The following is a 22,277-nucleotide window of genomic DNA, read 5'->3' as shown; positions in this document are numbered from 1 at the left end:
GCCAGGGGACTGGGAGGGGACAGGACCAGGGGAGAGGGTGTCACAGGGGCTAGCTAGGGAGAGCTGTGGTGGTGGAACTCGGGGTCTCCCAAGGCTAGAGAGGGAAGCCTGAGGAGATTCACAGAAAAAGGAAAACACTGTATGTGCAAGATCTGATTCTCAACAAGCAGGAAGGGCAGCCACAGTGTGAGAACAGGAAGAGAAAGAAAGGCCGTGGGCAGAGGGAACACGTGTGCTGGGGGAGTACCCCAAAGGGGAGGCCTGGAAGCCCACCATCCTGCCTTCTGCACGCCCCTCCCCAGACTCACCCACCACGGTGAGGTTGACTTGGGCCTGCCTGCTGCCCAGTTTGTTCTCCACCAGCAGGGTGTAGCAGCCACAGTGCTCCTGGCACGCCGCCCGGATGGTGAGCTTGCTGCCCTGCTCGCTGTTCTCCACCTTGATGTGCTCGCTGTCCTGGATCTGGGGGCAGAGAGTGGGGCAGGCGCTGGAGACTTGAGCCAGAAAGGAAGGGGGCTCCAAGCCACGCCCCACACCCCCTAAGAGATGCAGCTGGATAGTGGTGTGGGGCTGGTCTTGTCTGCACTCTGGGCTTCCCACTCAGGACCCCTTCTCCTGCATCCAGAGCCAAGCTGCTCTGAAAGTGCCCAGATCTGGGCAGGCAGGGAGGGTGCTGAGCAGGGTCTGGGGGCTGAGAGTAAGCTATGCCTTCACTCGCTGCCCTAGACTGGAAACAAGAAACATCCCAGCCCGCTCCCCTGCTCTGGGATGGGAGGGTGGGAGAACACATTTGATCAAAGTCAGGTACAAAGCCCACCCAGAAGGTTCCGACCTCCTCTGTGCTGTCAAATACCAGTACCGATCACATGTGGCTACTCAAATCTTAGTTGAATGGCAAATAACCCAAATGTCCATCAGTGAATGAACAAATAAAGAAAACGTGGTACACCCAGACAATGGAATATTATTTGGCCATAAAAGTGAATGGAGTACTGGTTCATGTTACAGTATGGATATGCCCTGAAAATATTATGCTAAGTTAAAAAAAAAAAAACCCAGACACAAAGGAACACATATGATTCCATTTATGAGAAATGCCCAGAATAGGCAAATCCTTAGAGACAGAAAATAGGTTAGGGTCACCAGAGTCTGGGGGAAGGGAAGAAATGACTGCTATTGGATCTGGGCTTTCCTTTTGAGGTGATAAAAATGTTCTGGAATTAGAAAATTGTTATAGTTGCACAGCCTTGTGAATATGTGTACACTATAAAAGGGTGAATTTTCTGATGTGTGAATTCTATCTCTACAAAACTGTTATAACCATTTTTAACTAACTGAAATGTAAAATTCAGTTTCTCAGTTGCAGTAGTCACATTTCACACACTCAATAGCCACATGCAGTTAGTGGCTACCGTACTGGATAACAGATACAGAACAATGACATCACTACAGAAAGTTCTGTTGGATGGAGCTGGGACTTGGCTAAATGTCTCTGAAGAGGGTTGAGATTTGCATCTCACTTCAGACACCACTAACCCAGACAAAACCCAAGCAAACACGCTTTGGGAAAAGGCCAGCTTCTCTTCTTGTCTTTTGAGAACAACCCTTCTTTCCTCCCTAGTACTAGCCTCCTACCTCTGGGCCTTAGGACAGTTTGAATGGGTTGGGAACGGAGCAACAGAAGCTTCAGGAAGTCATCACACCTTCTGTGGAGTTCCTGACCTAGGGCCAGCCCGCCGTTCCGGGGTCTCTGCTGATGAGGCATGTGGGTACACATTGCCAGCGTGGGACTGGAGGAACGGATAAGCTCCCCAGGCTCCTTTAAAAGGAACCAGTTATTTGAAAATTCAGACATTTTAGGACTGTTCTTATAAATGGTAGTTAGATTTCTGAGTCAGGAAGCCAAAATTCTGTTTAACGTACAAGTCATCTATTCAAATACTCGGACGCACTTTTATCTCTCCAGCACGCGGTTAAGCCTAAGTGGTTGCCACAGATAGGGCTCAGTAAGCTGGCACAGAATCATAGAAAGCTCAGGGGTCTGAGAGGTCATTCAGGTCACTGGTTTGATTTTCCTGACTCCGAGTAGAATTCTAGGCAGAGATATCAACATCAGGTGGGAGCCATGGGTGGTTTGTTCTATTATGTCCTTCATACTCTATCACACAAATTGTCTATAAAACAGGCATTCCTGCTAGGTGTTGAAGAAAAGGTTACTAAGAGCTCAAATTTGGTGGGTGGATGATGGTGGTGAGGGGCTCTCCCATGTCTAAGGCCCCCTTGGTGAACAGTGATGCTCCCTCCATCACATTTCGCATCCCCTCTGGCCCAGAGTTGCTCTGGAATTTGTGCAGGGTATTCTTGGGCCACTGGGACTGACCTGCTTTCGGAACTTCATCCAGGTGCAGGTGATGGGCTGGGTGCCGGCCACCTTACCAAAGAGCTCCACAGACTCTCCTGCTCGCACCTTCTGGTCCTCAGGAAACTGGATGATCTGAGGCGGCATGGCTGGGGGAGGACAAGAGGGAGAGTGAGATCGAGGAGGAGGGAGCCTCAAACGCTCTGATACCATCTGATGCTTCCGGTCACATTGGTCTGGGACTCCTCTCTCACTTTCCGGAACCTTCAGGGTGAGACTGAGGGCAGTGACCTTTGCTCCACATACCTAGGCTGACGGGCCTGCTAGGTCTGTTGGTCTCTTGATCCTAATGCCAACAGAAGCGACCCATACAGTTTACACAGCATGACTCTCGGTTGGTTGGTTGCTCTGGTATTTGTGATTTCCCCTAATTTTTTGAATCTTATGTCTTAACTCCTTTCTTAACTATGCAGTGCCTTGCCATCTAACATCCAGGTCACTCTGGCTGACGGGCTCAAACTGGCTCACATCCTCAAACGTCTTTCCATGGAAAACAAACAGTGCTTCCTATGACAGGGACCTACAGAGCAGACCATGAGAACAGCACAGGTGGATCATCTCCACAAGGGCAGACTGGGGGACAGAGCGGTGAGCAGGCTTTATGCCAGGAGAGAAGGAGAAAAGGCAAGTGGTGGAAGAGGGTGGAGGACCCAGACTTGCAGAAACTCAGGGAAAATTCAGCCCAACCACTGCAGAGCTTGAATCCAGGGTCGGGTGTGGTCTCCTGGGACTACATTCCCAGTGATCAGTCTAGCAGAGCAAAGGGAAAACCCCTCACGCCAGATGACTCCCTTGTCCCTGAATGCTGCTGTGACCAATTACCTGCCTTCGGAGGTGTCTTGGGGGCAGGTTTCTTTTTCACAGTTGCGTCACCTGAAACAAAGACATTCACAGGTTATCTTCTGTGTTTTCACAAGGCTCCTAAGTCCTGGAAGGGCACAGTCTTACCCTCTGGCCGCTCATCCAGACAGAGCCCTCACTTGAATATGCCTTTGGAGACCTTGCAGACTCACATGGACAACCTCACGAGCAAATGAATATCCCTTCTCAGGGGGCCTCCGGAGGGATCCCTGGAACCTCCATAGAGATAAACACTTCAAAAATGCTTAAGTGTCCATTCTCCATTTCAGTGAGGATAATCCCAAACTCACTAACTCTTCTCTTACCCTAACTTTCAGGAAACTCATAAAGGAAATTATGTCAGATAAACTGACTAAATTTAGTCCTTGGTGTGGATCCAAGGGTCTCAGGCTTCCTTTTTGTAACAGACTATGGATTGGTGGCTTTTATTTATTTTTTTAATATTTGTTGAATGGATCAGTGAATGAATGAACAAATGAATGAACCAATCAATGGTCCCCTCCATTCTTAAGGCCACACTCTCCAAATAACTCACATAAGATAAATGACCCAAACAGACCAGTTTTGCAGCACAAAACTATTCATTGGTCTAAGTAGTAATATGGTGACTATGCAAAAATATTCCCAACTATCTTCATGGCTTGTTTTCATATTTTTTTCAGGTCCTTGTTCAAAAGTTATCTAACCTACTTATCCAAATGAAAACCTGCATTCACACAAACATCTGTATATGATTGTTTGTAGTTGGTTTATTTGTGATTGCCCAAAACCTGCCCTTCAACTGGAGAATGGATGACTGTGGTACATCCACATGAGGAAATACCACTCACTCACCAACAAAAAGGAACAAACTTCTGATATACACAGCATGATGAATCTTAATGATTCATCCTTCTCTTCCGCTAAGAGAAGAAAAAGGCTATGTACTGTATAACTCTGTAGGCCGTTTTAGAAAAGGCAAAACTATAAGGACAGAGAAAAGGTGGGCGTGGGAGGGGCTGACTACTGAGGGGCATAAGGACATGTTTTAAGGTGTGAAGCCGTATCTTGGTCATGGTGGTAGTCACAGGACTATAAACATTTGTCAAGGACTGTGCAATAGAACGGGTGAATTTTATTGTGCATAAATTATACCTTAATATGAAAAAGGGGAAAGAGTTGCTTAATCAATGCAATCCTCCTGAACCACTCTACATCAAATAGCTGTGGTTTTATAAGAGATTGTCCTTATTTTTAGGAAGAATATACTGAAGTATATAGGTGTAGAGGATACCATATGTGAAACTTACTTTCAAACTGCTCATAAAAAATAAAGTGCATGTATGTATATGTGTATATGTTTGTGAAGAGGTAGAAGGAAAGATAAGTGGAAAACAGAGAGGAGAGAGAATATATGATAAAGCAAACATGATAAAACATCAGTATTCGAAGAATGTGAGTGAAGGGTATACAAGGATTATTTGTACTAAATAGTACAACTTTTCTCTAGTTCTGAAATTTCAAAATAAAAGTTAAACAGAAAGTTAAACAATGTTTGTCCCATCAACATGATGTAGTTGTTCAAAAGAAGGAGAAAGAGAGAACAGTGTCTGGTGAGATGGCTGGAAGGTGGGACACAGAACAGTGGACCTGAAAGATGATCTTTTAAAAAAATTTTTTTTCTTCATGGTAGCATATTTTCTGTTAACTGACATTTCCAGGCATAATCTTATTTATTTAGCCAGACCATGTGGCATGCAGGACCTTAGTTCTCCTACCAGGGATCAGTCCCTTGCCCCCTACAGTGGAAGCGGAGTCTTAGCCATTGGGCTGCCAGGGAAGTCCCTTGTGACGATCTGACCTGCAGAGAAGAGTCCTATTGATTAGGAACAGAGTGTCTCAGAGTAGAGAGTCCTGTTTATGATGTTTGGTGGAAGATCAGTAGGATGATGTTTGGTGGGAGGTGGCTAGAGCACAGGGCTGGTTTCAGAGAGCAGTGGCATGAAGATGCTGGGAGAATTTAAGAAGATAGAAAACTTCTGTCCCTCAGTCACACTCGTCACATGTCAAGTGCTCACAGCCATACATGGTTAGTGGTTTCCACTGTGCAGATAGAGAGCATTGCAATCATCACAGAAAAATTCTACTGGACAGTTCTGGTCTATAATGAATGTGCGAGTTAGGTCTTTGTTCTGAGTAACAGGGCGTCCTGACTCAAACAAGAGTCCAGCTAGTCTAGAGGACCTCTGGAGGTCTTTCCAATTCCAGGGCATGAGAAAATCCAATTAGGAGGCTATTGTCATACTCTTAGAAGAAACTGATCCAGGTCTGGCCTTGGTAAAGCCTCCAGAAAATAAAATACAAATACAAGATGGAGGAAAATTTAAAAGATTTTAAGGGCTAAACAAGAGACAGGAACAAAGATTCCTCAGGGATTTCTTGCTTGAATAAGTGGGAAAAATTTTTATTGATGCAATAGGGAATTTGGGAGTAAAAGATGAGGAGTTTGGCTTGGTCTAAGAGAATGCGGTTGATAAAAGGGTTTAAACAGTATATAGGCTAGAAGTCCAGGATCAGAATTCTAGAAAGAGTTGGTGGAAGCTGAAACAGAAAGATTACAGGATCAAACATGCAGTCATTAATGGGAACTGTGAGGATGGGTCAGTTCTTTGGGGGGAAAGTACAGTGAAAGATGAAAAAGGGTCTTATCTGAGGTGATGCCACCAGTAAGGAGCTGGGATGAGGCAGAAGGGCTATGGAGGGACTGTCCCTGAGACCCAGGACGGAGGAGGAAGGGCACTAAGAAGGTACGACCAACATCGGGTGATGCGTGGGCAGGAGAGGCACCGCCACCTCCAGTTTGAGAGGGCAGGATATGGGGTCAGAAGTTGCTCTAGAGGAGATTCTCAAGAAAACAGGTAGTGAGTCAGCTAACCCATCAAGAATTCCCAACATGAGAGGGACACAGAGAGACAGGGTGACAGAAGAGGAAATGTCAAGCTAAGGTTTCTTCTACAGTGAGAGAGAAGAATCCAGATGTGAAAGCAGAAGGCTAGGACTAGGAGAGGAAGAGCCCGGAGATGCTAGGAAGCAAATGCTCCCGGGCACTCCCAGACCCCTCAGAGTGGGCACCAGAGGGGGTACAGAACCCTGGGGATGGGCTGAGCCATGAAGCCCCTGCCCACCTGCACCCAGGGCAGATGGGAAGGGGGAGGGCCCAACTGGAAGAGAGTGACCCTTCTGGGAAGGAAAAGGGGGTTCCTCCCAGAGCCAGGACCTGACCTCCTGGGAGCGGGAGAGCACGGAGGGCTGCTGTTATGGGCTGAGCTGCACCCCGCCCCCCGCTTCCCATTCATACATTGAAGCCCTAAACCCCCAGTACTTCAGAATATGACTATACTTGGAAACAGGAACTTTAAAGAGGTGATTAAATTAAAAGGAGGCTGCTAGGGTGGACCTTAATCCAAGCTGACTGGTGTCTTTATAAGAGAAAATTTGGGCCCATGGAGAGACACCAGGAAGACACGCACAGAGCAAAGGCCGCGTGAGGACACGAACAGAAGGCTGCCCCCTGCAGGCCAAGGCGATAGAGGCCTCAGGAGAAACCGCCTTCAGAACTGTGAGACAACACAGCGCTGACGCTGAGGCCGCCCAGTCTGTGCACACTGGTGGAACTGGGGAGAAGCTCTGGGGGCAGGGTGCCTGCCTCTGGAGCCGTGGGTGAGGAGTTAATAAAGAGGCAAAGATGACATACAGTAAAAGTGAGGACTCCAAAGTTCCCCCTATACTATCTTGGGGCCTGTGGGTAAACTTACATGGCCAGAAGCAGAGCCTGAACTAATATCTGTCTTTCTGTGTTATAGTTAAATATGGTTGAAGGCCAAAGTTTTCTGGTTGTTCAATAAATTTGGAGCATCTCCTGTTTGAATTCATTAGCATCTGAAACTGATTTGGTTCCCATCAGTCACAGCTATTTTAAACATTAACAATGTTCTGTATCCTAGTCTATGTATACTTTAGAGGCCCATCTGCTGAAATTCATTAATATATGTTCTGGGCTTAGGAGAACATGATTAATGGACTAGAAAGCAGAGTTACTGGATTCTAGCACCTGATTTCTTGCAGAGAGCTAGACTCAGCAAGCTGAGTTTCTAATCCATGATGTCATCATCCTTTTTTCACTGGGTTCTTACCCCAACCAAACACGAGTAGGGCACTTCACATTGTTTCCATTTCATGAAAAAGGAGATGGATTTGAATAAAAGTCAGATGACTTGCTGGGTTCATAAAATGACATGTGGCTGAATTAGAAACAGGACTTAAGCCTTCTGTTGCCCAGCATGTGGCTGCTTTTCTCCTGTTGTCTCCTGACTCCCTTGGACACTCTCCCCCATCCTCAAATCAGGGCCTTAAAACCCTTCTCTGTCTCTTTGCAGAAATGCAATGGGCATAGGCTCTGGCCCTGGACTTGGGTTCAAATATAGCCCTGTTACTCCCTAAGGGGTGTGACTTAAAACTTGCTATGTAACCTCTTGGAGCTTTAGTGTCCCCATTCAAAGAATGTGGGGAGAATAAATAAAATTTGTTGTAAAGAATTAAGCTATGTTATAAAGTTCAGTTCGGTTCAGTCACTCAGTCGTGTCTGACTCTTTGCAACCCCATGAACTGCAGCACGCCAGGCCTCCCTGTCCATCACCAATTCCCGGAGTCCACCCAAACCCATGTCCATTGTGTCGGTGAAGATATAGCATAAAGTACATGTTCCAACACCAGTCTTACCCTCCCCTCCCCAGCTTCTCCCCCGACCACTCTCCTTTCTTCCCCAAACAGATCCCCAAAGGACTTCTCTGTACTTTCCTTCATCTGTTTAGTCCCTGCACTGCTGGCCAGGTCAGCTTTATACCTATATGAGCTCTCTCCTGCTGAGAGAGGCCTCAGTACAGGTAAAATTCTCACTGGTCCAGATGCCCAAACTCTCAGTACCTCTTGGGTCACTAACCAGTTTCTTTTCCTCTGGATGCTTTCTTCTTATTATCTTACTATTGCTGTCAGCCTTTAGTCCCCCACCTTCTACTCCAACATCCTAAACTTTCTGCATTAGCCACTGTAAGAGAGGAGTTTCACAGAAATAGAAAAAGATGTAACCATCCTTGCAAACCCCATGGTGGCTTCTGGCCACAGGGCCTGTAAGGAGAGCAGAGCATCCTCCTTCTCCTTGCCCAGGGTCTGTCCCTCTCCCAGACAGCCAGTCCCAGGCAGTATACCCCTCCTGGTACAGCACTGCCCCCCAAACTCTCAAGCTCCCCAAACTACCCTAAGCTCTCTGTTTGCTGTCCTCATTTTCCCTGGAGCCCAGACCTCTCTCCTGAGCCCACCTATACATCCCACTACCTGACACCATCTCCCCAGGCACATACTGTAAACCCAACATCTGAAACCAAATGCAGTTCTTCTCCCCACACTGCTGCTCATCTCCATTTCTCCCAAGCCCCCCACCCACCACCCCTGCCCATTTCCAGACACTGACTAACATCTTTCAATTCCATCAACAAAATAACTTCCTTGGTTCCTCTATCCATATCCCCACTGTTACCATTCTAGTCCTTACTGTACCACCTCCCACACTTGTGGTCCCCTGTCCCCACCCTAGTACATCCATCACTCTGGAGCAAAAGTGATCTTTGTCAAAAGCACATCTGATGTCACTCCACTGTTTACACTTTTCCAGTGGCTGCCCATTGCCTCTTAGGATCAAGTCCAACTCATCAGACAAGGGTTTCCAAGATCTGTCCCCAGCTTTCATCACCAGCCTTCTTTCTAACTCTTGGGGAATACCCTCACCCATGCCTTCTATGCTCAATGGCAGTGGTTCTCAAAATTTAGCCTGCCTGATAATAATCATCCAGGAGAATTACTAAAACCACAGATTCCTGACCTTCCTTGGGGTGTGGATGCTGCTGATCCCTGTGCCTTCTGGGGATACCGCTTCGTATACTACACTGAAGGCCTTTCAGTTTCTACAGTGCCAGGCTTTTGCTGTCAGCTCTTTGCTGACTCATTCACATATCACTGCTGCCGGGTGGGTCCCATACCCCTCTGAGGTGGTTTCATCAGCAGTTATCACAAGGCATGGCAACTGCGGAAACCTGCCCCCATTACGCATATACCCTGCAAGTTCCCTGAGGACAGGTACAGGGCCATCATGTTCATCTTCTGTATCCCCAGGCCTTGCTCAGTACTGGGAACAGGCTAGAAAATACCTTTTAAAGGAATGAGTGGAATCCCCGGGGAACTCTGCTACCACGGAATTTCCTGAGAACACTTCATCACAGCCCTGGGCTCTGATGCTCAGAGATGAAGCCCATTGGCTTGAATCCTGTGCAACATTCCATGAAAAGGAGAAGGCCCCTAGCTCTGTCACCAATTTAGATCAAAGTGGCCAGGTGCTGAGCCTTCCACCCCAGACAGGAGACTGAGTCTGGAAGAAGTGAAGCAGCCCAATAAAAACATCAAAGTCAAAACACTGAATTTAGAAGCCTCCTGGGAAACCTGGAGCTGGGCTGGAAAGACTAGCTTCCAATCGTGTGGGTAAGGCATCTTTTGCTTTTGCCCCAGCCTGTCCACACCCAGCTAGTCCTGGCCTCATGAACCTTCCTTCTGCCCTCGGAGGGAGGAGGTGAGCACCCCACAGGAGTTTCCACGCTGCTCAGTTTGAAGACACATGAGTCTGTCTCTCCAGTGAATCCATAGAGCAGAAAGATCAGAGTCAGCCATTGAGAGATATTTACAGAGCCCAAAGGTGGATCTCACAGCTTCCAAAGGGTCTGAGATAATGAAGAGCTGGAGGAAACTGGGGAGGTAGTATCAGTAGCCTTGGGTCCAGGGAGGTCCCTGGATCTCTGCCTCTCTGGGGACATTTCCCTTTTTAGGTAGCTAGCTAAAAATAGACATCAAACCCTTCACAATTCCCCAAATAAGCATTCACTTTCTGCCACAAGCTCCTGAAGGGGACACGGGTTGGGTGACATGTGAAGGGAGCACCCACCCTGTGGGCTGTGTCATAGCAGGGGGTGGCGGTGAGGATCTGGGGATGGGGCTAGATCTCACTGTCCTGCACCGGGGCAGGCTCAGGGCTCCAGGGGGCTTTAAACAGCACCCTCGACACTGTCCCCCTCCACCCCCACCCCACACACATCAGGCCCTTTCCAGCCCCTCCTTACAAACTTGTGGAAAAACATTGGTCATTTTCCCAGAATGAACATCTCTGGGCAAATTTCCTGTACACATTCCCTCACAGCAAAGGCCGTCACATAAGATTCCAGAGGAACACTGATCCTCTTGTTACTGCAAACACCCAGCCCCAGGCCGCTGGGACACAGAACATTGGGGCCGTTGTGAAAGGGGCAGCCCGCATGGCTGGGACAGCAGCACGAGCGTTGTCTGACTGGCACCCTCCAGGGCATCCCTGGGAGGACCCACCCTGCCATGGAACTGGCTCGTGGGAGACGACGGAAGAGCAGGGAAGTAGACAAACCCAGCAGCCCAGGGGTGGAAGCACAGGTCCACACACACAGTGTGCTGGAGGGCGGCGTGAGCACCAAGACCAATACTTTGGTTGGGAGTAACCAGGAGTTGGCTCAGCTTTCAAAGACATTCATGGAAATAGCCCCGCTTCTCTCCCAGGGTCCCACAACTTTCCCTGTCGAGCAAGTCTCAATGCCAAGTCTTAACCTCTTCAGCATTTCCTTCCAGCCCTTTGACTCCTGGAGAGCATATTGAAAAGAAAGATGGGATCCTGGAGAAACCCTTCAGGATAATTGGACACTGCTTTTGATACCCAAAAATGCTTTCAAGGTGATCGACTTTTGGTTTCAGGGACAGACACATTCAGGAGACCAAGGCAAAGACATCTAAGAGCATCATAATCTGGGACAGTAGTGAGAGAAGTCAAAGAGACTGGTAAAAGGGGTGAAGCTCAGGCCAAGACCAGGCATAGAACACAAGGGGTGTTCCGCCTTCACCATCTCCAGATCCCAGGAACATGGGAACTGATGAGGACACTTCAAAAGGGAAATACTTACTATATCCCTATTTCAGACCAGCCCCTGAAATTTCAGAGATGGACAGGCCTTGGTTCCTATTCCCTAATCGTACATGTGCCCTATGGATGTTTCTGTCTTTTCTAAAAGATCATCAGCTTTACAGACTGATAGGAGGAATCCCTGGGCCTGTTATCACAGTGCCTCTCTGTATTTTCTTTTTCTTTTTGGCCACACTACGTAGCACGTGGGATCCTAGACCAGGGATCCTGGTTCCTAGACCAGGGATTGAACCCGAACCCTCTATGTTGGAAGCTCAGAGTCTTAATCACTGGATCCTGCCTCTCTGTATTTTTCTTAAGCCATTCCTTAAGCCCCAGCAATGTCTCTTTCACACAAAACTCGTCAGATCCCCTCCAGCTGGAACACCCTAAACCTGGACCCCATGCATACAGCCTCCCTCCTGTCTGGATGTCTCTGTTGCTGTGTGTTCACACTTGCTGGAGCTTCCACTTTCCACACACCAGATGATGCGAAGGGCTTTAGCCAACCCTGCTTCACTCCAAAGAAAAGCATTCTATTGAATGGCCTGATGTCAGAGCTAGAAAAGGCCTGGGGTCAGTTGGAGAAAGTCCCCACTTGACACTGTAGAAGGAGGAGGGGCTTTGACCAAGGTCAAGGCCACATTCACAGAGGCAGAACCAAGAACCTTCACTCTCTGCTCTCCACCCCAAGGGCTGTCTGCTGGTACCTTGTGCCTGAGTGCTGGCCCAGCATGGGCCACACACAGTAAAGGGGCATCTGGAGGTCCGACAAGGAAGGGTGTTGCAGCCCCCCACGTCCCCACACCCCCACAGGTGGAAGATGTTTTTCCCCCAGCCCACGCTCCTCTCCTGTTCCTTCTTCAAAGGTGGGAGACGACCCTCTCTGGGCTGGAGATGTGCGTAAAGTTTTCCAGGAGTGCAGACACTACATTTCCATCAGGAGGGGGGAAAGCGGCCAGAAAGAAGAATGCACAATTGACAAAAGTCAAATATGGGACTGTGGGTTAGACAGTATCAGTTCAGTGTTAGATGTCCTGATTTTAAGAACTGCATTGCGGTTATATTCTTAGAAGATACACAATAAGACATTTAGAGGTCAAGGGCATGATGTCTATTTGTAGGCAGTATATATATTTGTCTCTACGTGAAAGTGAAAGTTGCTCAGTCTTGTCTGACTCTTTGCGACCCCATAGACTATACAGGGGGAATTCTCCAGGCCAGAATACTGGAGTGGGTAGCCACTCCCTTCTCCAGGGGATCTTCCTAACCCAGGGATCGAACCCAGGTCTCCCACATTGCAGGCAGATTCTTTACCAGCTGAACCACAAGGGAAATCCATCTCTATATGGTGAATGGTGAATATGTATGACTAGATATAGCATATATATGGTATTATAAATATAGATATGAATATTTGATGAATGGTGTATGAATGCAGAGTTCCAAAGAATAGCAAGAAGAGATAAGAAAGCCTTCCTCAGTGATTAATGCAAAGAAATAGAGGAAAACAACAGAATGGGAAAGACTAGAGATCTCTTCAAGAAAATTAGAGATACCAAGGGGACATTTCATGCAAAGATGGGCTCGATAAAGGACAGAAATGGTATGGACCTAACAGAAGCAGAAGATATCAAGAAGAGGTGGCAAGAATACACAGAAGAACTATACAAAAAAGATCTTCATGACCAGATAATCACGATGGTGTGGTCACTCACCTAGAGCCAGACATCCTGGCATGTGAAGTCAAGTGGGCCTTAGAAAGTATCACTACGAACAAAGCTAGTGGAGGTGATGGAATTCCAGTTGAGCTATTCCAAATCCTGAAAGATGATGCTGTGAAAGTGCTGCACTCAATATGCCAGCAAATTTGGAAAACTCAGCAGTGGCCACAGGACTGGAAAAGGTCAGTTTTCATTCCAATCCCAAAGAAAGGCAATGCCAAAGAATGCTCAAACTGCCACACAATTGCACTCATCTCACATACTAGTAAAGTAATGCTCAAAATTCTCCAAGCCAGGCTTCAGCCATATGTGAACCATGAACTTCTTGATGTTCAAGCTGGTTTTGGAAAAGGCAGAGGAACCAGCAATCAAATTGCCAACATCCGCTGGATCATGGAAAAAGCAAGAGAGTTCCAGAAAAACATCTATTTCTGCTTTATTGACTATGCCAAAGCCTTTGACTGTGTGGATCACAATAAACTGTGGAAAATTCTGAAAGAGATGGGAATACCAGACCACCTGACCTGCCTCTTGAGAAATCCGTATGCAGGTCAGGAAGCAACAGTTAGAACTGGACATGGAACAACAGACTGGTTACAAATAGGAAAAGGATTACTTCAAGGCTGCATATTGTCACCCTGCTTATTTAACTTCTATGTAGAGTACATCATGAGAAACGCTGGGCTGGAAGAAACACAAGCTGGAATCAAGATTGCCAGAAGAAATATCAATAACCTCAGATATGCAGATGACACCACCCTTATGGCAGAAAGTGAAGAGGAAATAAAAAGCCTCTTGATGAAAGTGAAAGTGGAGAGTTAAAAAGTTGGCTTAAAGCTCAACATTCAGAAAACGAAGCTCATGGCATCTGGTCCCATCACTTCATGGGAAACAGATGGGGAAACAGTGGAAACAGTGGCAGACTTTATTTTTTTTTGCTCCAAAATCACTGCAGATGATGACTGCAGCCATGAAATTAAAAGACGCTTACTCCTTGGAAGGAAAGTTATGACCAACCTAGATAGCATATTCAAAAGCAGAGACATTACTTTGCCAACAAAGATCCGTCTAGTCAAGGCTATGGTTTTTCCTGCGGTCATGTATGGATGTGAGAGTTGGACTGTGAAGAAGGCTGAGCACTGAAGAATTGATGCTTTTGAACTGTGGTGTTGGAGAAGACTCTTGAGAGTCCCTTGGACTGCAAGGAGATCCAACCAGTCCATTCTGAAGGAGATCAGCCCTGGGATTTCTTTGGAGGGAATGATGCTAAAGCTGAAACTCCAGTACTTTGGCTACCTCATGTGAAGAGTTGACTCATTGGAAAAGACCCTGATGCTGGGAGGGATTGGGGGCAGGAGGAGAAGGGGACGACAGAGGATGAGATGGCTGGATGGCATCACTGACTCGATGGACGTGAATCTGAGTGAACTCCGGGAGTTGGTGATGGACAGGGAGGCCTGGCGTGCTGCGATTCATGAGGTCACAAAGAGTTGGACATGACCGAGCGACTGAACTGAACTGTATATATATGAGTTTATACATAATGACAAAACAATAGGACAAAATGTAAATAATGGAAGTTTCTTATACTGTTCTTGCACCTTTTCTGTAAATTTGAAATTATACCAGAATAAAGTTATTAAAAAAATTCCCATTGAGAGGCATGCAGCAAAGACCCTGACAGGTCTCAAGAACCAGGAAAGCATACCAGCTGTCATCTTTTTCTCCCCGCAGCTCTGAGGGCAGTCAGACCCGTGTCCCCTGGAGGATGGTGCCTCCGCTGTTTGGATAGCACAAGGATGGCCCTGAGACTGTGGAAGGCGCAGACTGGTGTGGGGGGAGTGTGGGTCAGGGTTGCCCTCACAGTGCCCACATCTTACCAGCTGCCAGACTCTGGGCAGGGCAGTTTAGCTCTCAAGGCTCAGTTCAGCTCATCTGTAAAATGGAACAACTAATCGTAGCTCAGTGGAATGAGACTTGCCCGAAGCAACACAGACCGAGTGTCTAAGATGATGCCTGCTACATAGGTGCTCAGGAAAACTCTTGTTTGGTGCGATGGGCGGATGACTTATTCAGAGGCCCTTGTGATCTTCTGTAGCACTTGCGCATTTCTCCCTCTAGTCTTTCCTCAATAAGAGGAATGTTATTCCTCATCAACCAAACCACATTTCTCTCCTCATCTGTAACCTGGCTCACCATCTCCCTCATTCAGAAATCTTTCCTCACTTTCCAAATCTGACAGCCTCCTCACTTCTGTACTTGTGAGCTGGTTGTCCAGCAGGTTAACTTGTACTTCCACCAGTTTTCTCTCATCCAGCCCCTTGGGTTTGGGCAAATCAGCTTGGCTTTTCCCTCATGTTCCCCAGAGCTTGGCTGCAGCGGTGGCCCCAGGGACTCTTAGGCAATGTGTGGACGAGGACCATCTACTCTCATAGCTGACAGCTCTTCACAGGACCAAACACTCAAGCTGGGAAGGGGAGGCCACCAGACATGCATCTGGCCACCATCTGTTTGACAAGGAAACCACTCAGCTTTCCCTTGGCCACTGGAGGAAAGATGTATTTCCTGGTTACATTAGGTACTTCCCAGTCCTAGACAAAAATGAATACACATACACAGCCAGACCAGTCAACGACATGAGAATCTGGGCTTTCTCATGGAATCAGAAATGCCTGGGGCAGAGGATGGCAATGCTAACAGAATAAGACAAGTTGAAGAGGTGCACAGACTGCGTAATTCCACTTCTGTGGGAAAAAATTCAACTGATGTATTTGCATGTGTATATAAGAATATTTATAAAACAGTAATTGTGAATATATTTAAGCAGGTGAGTAGGATTAGGGTAAGATGAAAGAGGGCTTTCATGTTGCACTGGGTAAACTTCTGTACTATTCAAAATATTTGAACAAGAAGACAGGCATATTTAATGTATGTAATTAAAAAATAATGCAAATTATCCCCCAAAGTAAGAAAAGAACTCGGGATGCAGCCCTGAAAGACATCCCCTTCATTTCCTGTCTTGGGCAGCTACCTTCTCAGGAGCCTCCTGGGAAGGGAGCCCCAGGGTAGTGCGCAGGTACCCTGGGAACTTGCAGGTTTCTGAAGGAATCACCCCGCTAATGCTCTCAGCATCCCAGCGGGTGACGGCTGGGGTAATGAGGGGGCAGGGGTCATGGGCCAGCAAAGAGATTCAGCGTGGCCATTACCATACATGGAGACACACACTTCCATCCTTTTGGGAGTAAGACATCTGTCTGTGACTCCAACTTGAAGACTTTTCTACACAGAGTGAAATTTCCCTTCAGCAGACAAGCGATGTTGGCTGGAGTTAATGCTATCACAGATGTGTGTGTCTGCTAGGGAGAGAAAGCACTTTCAGCCAGCCCTGCCCCTCCTGTTAAGCAGCACTGCCCGCTGAGCCCCATTCCCTGAGCCCTCTGCAGGGGAAAGAACCATGGGGTTCAGCCTCTACCAAGAGCATCTTGCTCCCTCTGTAAAGGCGGGTGCTGGAATACCCTGAGGACCTGGGCCTGAGGAGCCCCCAGGTGCTTCCACATTTAAGGGAGGCAGTAGAGAAGACCTGCTTCTGCTTTCTCAAGACCAGCGGAGCAAGAGCACCAGGCTTCCCTCTGGAGCAGCTGCTCGCCAGCCTGACTGGCAGCACCTTGGGAGGGCCCAGGAGCTGAAACAAATACTGAAGCTGTCCACCACCAGAGGAGGCTCTGATCCAATGAGTCTGGGGTACAGCAGGCAGCAGCATTTTTAAATGGTCCCTAGGTGAATCTAATATGCAGCCAGGGTTGCAAGCCCCTTCCCTAGAAGTGCATGATGACAACTCGACCGGGGTTTTCTGAAGACTTCTCAAGGCCACAAACCCACGAGGCTGCTCACTGTCTCCAGCTTGTGTCTCTCTTTCACAACTCTGCTCCCACCCCACCTCCCTTCCCTGGGGATCTCATTGGAATGGATGTGCCAGGGCGGAGGACAGAAGACTGCTGGCCTCCCAGCTGGAACCCCAGGGATCCCTGCTTCTGCCCCTACGAGGGAAGAACAGTCACTCAGACCAGTTCACTGCCACTTGGTGCTCTTCTAAGAGCCCACAGCTCTCCTGCTGATTTGCTCCCATAACCAAGAGCACAGGCCCAAGTCAGAAGGTAAAATCACTAACCCCTTCTCACCAGGTTTTTTAAAAGAATTGTTTCTGCATTTCCAACAACTCATTAAATGCCTACTTTGGATACTCAGAGGCTCCTGGGTAGTTGGATATCCATGAGAAATTATCGCTCCAGTTCGGTTGGCACAGCATACTGCAGGCTGAGAGGGCCCCCTGACAGCCTAGCTGGTATGTGCATGAGGAACCCAAGCTCCTCACTGGGGAGGGATATATGTTGCTTTGATGAGATGCGAATAAAACTAAGTTCCAGAACACTGCCTTGTAATGGAAAAGCGGAGGCAGCCTGTGAATTACCCTCGCTCACTTCCCTTGTTAGCACAGGTATTCAGGAGTTTGTCTTGTCTTTTGCTGTTTAAAACACAGAAAGAGCATGTTGGGATGTCCAGGAAACCCCATACCTCCTGTTAACATTGGAGCTTTCAAGGCAAAGTTCTAACAAAATTAGACAATAGTTCATCAGTAGGGGAAGCCAGGAGAAGTCAATGGCACCCCACTCAGTTACTCTTGCCTGGAGAATCCCTGGAGAATCCCAGAATTCTTGCCTCCTGGAGAGTCTGGACAGAGGAGCCTGGTAGGCTGCAGTCCATGGGGTCGCTAAGAGTCAGACACGACTGAGCGACTTCACTTTCACTTTTCACTTTCATGCATTGGAGAAGGAAATGGTAACCCACTCCAGTGTTCTTGCCTGGAGAATCCCAGGGATGGGGGAGCCTGGTGGGCTGCCGTCTCTGGGGTCGCACAGAGTCAGACATGACTGAAGCGACTTAGCAGCAGCAGCAGCAGCAGGGGAAGCCAGGGCTGCATTATGATCTTTGTGGACTCTAAGCACCTTTGCCTTTCAAGGCCCCTTCATTCATTAAAGAAAAAATATATATATCTGTATATATGTAAGTTACATTTTATAACTGCATTGGTATAAAGATGAATATTAATATTAAAAATTAAAACATCTTCTTTGATCTAAAAGTTAATTTTCTTCCTAATTTTATAAGATATTGAAACATATTTGTGGGACTGTAAAAGCCCCCCCATAAGATGAGGGGGTCCTGGAAGAGGCCGAGATTCAAAAAGAGGGAGAAAGCTGTGCAGAGTCACAGAAAAAGCCCCATTCCTGCTCAGCTGTTTAGACCACAGCTGCAAGCTGATTCCAAAAGATGTGGGTAAAGCCCTTCTACGAACAGGTCACAGCACCGTCATCCTGAAAGGCGCACCCCTGAGTTGGCCCAGTCACCTTACAAAGTAGGAGGGAGGAGGAGACAGACATGTCACCGTGACACTGGGAAGGAGACAGCCTTCTGGCAGAAGTGGGTGCTGAGTACTACAGGGGCTCACAGGAGAGAAGAGCTCCTTTCAGCCACAGCAAGTACAAACTCAGGGATGAGACGGCTTTTCCGTGGGAGTCTGTCTGAAGACAGAGATGCCCAAGCAAAGGCACGAGGGGAGGAGCACAGGGCTGGCTGGAGCACGCCGAGGAGCTCAGCTTGCCTTGAGGATAAAACACAGGAAAGGAGCTGGGGGGCAGGGCAGCACTCAGATGGGAAGGCTGAGGTGCGATGTCAGAAAGTGTGTGCACGTGTGGCAGGCGTGCCAGGGTGGCCACCTGGAAAGGTTCACCCATACAGGGTTGGTGGGCTCTGTGGGCGACTGGGGACTCCAGCTGGGATTGATCTGGTCAGAGCCCCCCTTGAGAAGGTGCATCTGGCAGGAAAGACAGCTGAGACAGACTAGGGGATGGTCTCCCAGGGGTCTTGGTGGGAAGCAGAAGGGGCCTGACTGGGGCTGACAGAGGACACGGATATCCTTCGGCCAGAAGACATGGGAGGGATGAAGAAGGGTCACCAGGGGCTCATGGGGTACCAGGGTGAGCACAGGGGCCAGGCTCTGCAGAGCACGGACAAGGCAGTGGCGGCCCTTGGTCCTGGGCTTGCCTGGAAGAGCTGAACAGGTACTTACTTTCTGTTCCTAGCACTGGAGGAAGAGAGCTCTTCGGCCTCCGGGCTTTCATCTCCGGGGCCTTGGCATTTTCACTGGTGGGGGTATCTGGAACTAAATGGGAACAATAAACATGAGTCGGCAGCCGCCCAGGGAAAGAAGCAGAAGAGACGTTGCAATAAAAATCCCACCTCCACCACCCACCACGATAGTCCTCCCCACCCTGCTCCACTCAGAGGGCCCTTCGTGCTACGGGGCAGATGGCACCTGGGCTGGCATCAAGAGCACCAAAGACGGAGCAGTTGTGCCACCAGGCCTTATACATCAAGTGCAGAGCAAAGTCCCCCTGAAGATGGATGGACAGGCCTCTCTGGGAGCTGGTGAGCATTTCCACCTCTGCTGTGGGTGCGGGCCAGCAGAACCGCATCAGCAGGACCCCTCTGCTCACCCAGGCACCGCCTTTCCCTTCACTGGGTCTTAACCCACTTGGGCTAAACATTCTGGACTTCCAGAAGCCTGCTCTGTACAGAGAGGTCTCTTAAACAGAGGAAGCAAGGCACAGGGTGGCTGCCCCTGGGCTCATGATCTGGAGGGGTCTTGAAGCCTCCATTTTCTCTAACTCCCTTGGAACAAGGGCACTGACAGTCAGACCTCCAGATCAGATGGAGGCCTCTGAGCTGGCAGTCGGCATGCCTCACTCGCTCTGGACTTGGACCTGTCATGGGGGCTTCTGCACTCTCCCCAAAGCAGACCCAGTGGAACCCCGCAGCGGTAGCCTCTGGGCAGAGCTGAAATGCTACACGACTCCTCAGGCCTGTCCTCCACTATCCCTCTTCACGTTCACGCCAAGTGTGGATGATGCCAGGGGAAGCCCTCCCTTGGCAGCAGGGCGTCAACTACAAACTGGCATTTGCCATGGGCTCTTGCCATCTACCTCCACAAAGATTCAATAGGTGCTGCTGACCTCCAATACCTCCCGAAAGAATTTCAGAGGGGAGAGCAGAGCCGAGGCACTCTGCGTTCTGGGAGGGCAGCGGGTAGGAAACTCGCAGGACACAACTTCAGGTAAACATACTTTCAGGAGCAAATTTTAGGAGCCCAATTCTTGTATCTCCTCATATCTAGAAAAACACTAAAAATCCTTCATGGTGATGACGGTTTCTCGTGACTAGCACAAGCTTCACGAGACTAGCAGAAACCTTCTGGAAAAATATGTGCTTGATTGCATGTATTCACCCTTCACCAAAATTTCATATATACTTACCTTTCCGCCCCCATCTCTTTGGAGCGGTTTCTCAGAGCTATCTGAGGTGCTGTCTCCTGGGTTATGGTCCTCATTTTGCGCTAAATAAAGCTTAACTTGCAACTCTCACGTTACGCTTTTTTTTTTTTTTTAATTGCCAAGGTGCTAGGCTGGGCTGAGTGGAAAAGGAAAAGGCCCTCACTGGGCCTTAAAGAGACCAGACTGGAGCAAGTTGCAGGGAAACTGCCTGCGGACCAGGATAAGAAGGAGCTGGCTGTGCTGCTATCACTAGGTTCCAGCATTTTCCCCACAAGGAACTCCCTTCAGAGGCCATGCTAGGAGGGAGCCTCCCCCACTCAAAGCCCCTTCCTGTGCATCCTCTTCCTGCCCCTGAAGAGGAAGCACGAGGGAGAAAGGAGCGGGTGGGACTTTCCAGCTGAGGCTTGGCCACATTCCTGTGGCTTGGCTGGTGAGGAAGGGCCATCTCCCTGTCCCTCCTCCAAGGTGGGGCAATCCTGGCTGCTAACACGTGCTTTCCCCTAGACTGGACACTAGGGCTTCTGGCGGGTGGGCACATAAGCACAGAACTAGGGGCTGGGCGCGTACAATTCCCCGGCATGCAGACTCAGTGCTCCTCTCAGGATGCATTGCTCCTTCTAGATGGCGTTGGGTTCTTTCCTGCTCTAGAATGTGGGTCTCTCCCTATGTATTCCTTTACATCAATAGGCTTCCTTCCTAAACCAAGGCCAGCCCACTCTTTGTTACCTGGGTAATCCAGGAATCCCCCTGCCCTGCTGCCATCCCCAGCTGAGTGTTATCCTCTGCTGCCTTCCGTAAGAGCCAAAAAGCCCCAGATGATGAGCCAGGGCCCCCACCATCCATAACCAACATGGCCTGTGTCCTGTCTCCTCAGCAGGAAGTGCCATGGGGAAGGGATGATTTCATTTTCTCTTATTGGGTATTCTCCCCAGAAATAGAAATCATTGTCATCTACAGAAAAATCCTTGAAGTGAAGTGAAGTCACTCAGTCGTGTCCGACTCTTTGCGACGCCATGGATTGTAGCCTACTATGCTCCTCCATCCATGGAGCCTTCCAGGCAAAAATACTGGAGTGGGTTGCCATTTCCTTCTCCAGAAAAATCCTTAGTACATATTTATTAGCCTTTGGTTCTCAACCTTGGCTGCTCATTAGAAGCACCTGTACCTTGGTATCTCACTCCCCAGATCCCAACTTGATTGGTCTGTGTGTGGGGGTTGGTGTCAATAATATGCCGCCAGGCTGAAAACTGCTAGTCTCTCTGCTCAGGTGGGGGTGTCTGCGGGTGAGCGCAGAGGTGGGGGCAGGTCTCAGGGACTACTGCTAGAGTCAGGAAAAGCCTGTCCACACTTCCCTGACATTTGTGGATGAGGCTGCCATACACTAAGGTCATGAGATGAGTCTAGTTTCCCTTGTCTGAGGCCCTCCCTTCTTCCCTTCCTTCCAGACCAGCAGCGACAGCACCAATAACAATTCAAAGAAAGGCACACCCAGACACTTCCTTGTTTTCCCCTTTTAAGGAAGAGGAGGTGAGGACAGAGTAGGTGCACACAGCCCTCTTTTCCTTGGCATCAGCACTCTTCTCACCATCTTTTTCCCAGTGAGTTCCAGGGCATCAGAGGAGGGAGGTAAAGAAGGGCCAAGACTTTTTATTTAAATGATGGGGAGACTGAGGCCCAAGCAAGCAAAGGATGAGAGGGCCAGTCTCCCTGAGTGCCTGAAAGAAGGCAGACAGGGACTGAGATTCCTTCTCTCCTTGAGGGGTTGTGGTGGGCTTTGCTTCTGAGCACCATCAGAGTCAGGAAGGAGAGAGGAGGGCTCTAGTTTT

The 22,277-nt window shown here is 48.7% G+C and overlaps 1 protein-coding gene across 7 annotated transcripts in view; it reads right to left on the bottom strand.

Annotated features, from left to right (window-relative positions):
* The window catches only part of MYLK (myosin light chain kinase), a 281,903-nt gene that overhangs the window by 51,561 nt on the left and 208,065 nt on the right, over nt 1-22,277 (bottom strand). For all 7 annotated transcript variants that reach the window (XM_086402745.1, XM_086402723.1, XM_086402766.1 and 4 more), the window contains 4 exons: nt 19,191-19,283; nt 3,242-3,292; nt 2,381-2,508; nt 309-462 (listed from right to left, as the gene is read on the bottom strand). In XM_086402745.1, the coding sequence (XP_086258871.1) occupies nt 309-462; nt 2,381-2,508; nt 3,242-3,292; nt 19,191-19,283 (426 nt within the window). The remainder of the gene's footprint in view (nt 1-308; nt 463-2,380; nt 2,509-3,241; nt 3,293-19,190; nt 19,284-22,277) is intronic.

The sequence above is a fragment of the Bos grunniens genome, chromosome 1 (genome assembly GCF_055505025.1).
Source record: "Bos grunniens cultivar Pamir isolate PY7600 chromosome 1, Bosgru_T2T1.0, whole genome shotgun sequence".
In the NCBI taxonomy this organism is placed as follows: Eukaryota; Metazoa; Chordata; class Mammalia; order Artiodactyla; family Bovidae; genus Bos; species Bos grunniens.
Note: the sequence above shows the minus strand (reverse complement) of the source record. Positions and strands in the feature narration are given on the sequence as shown.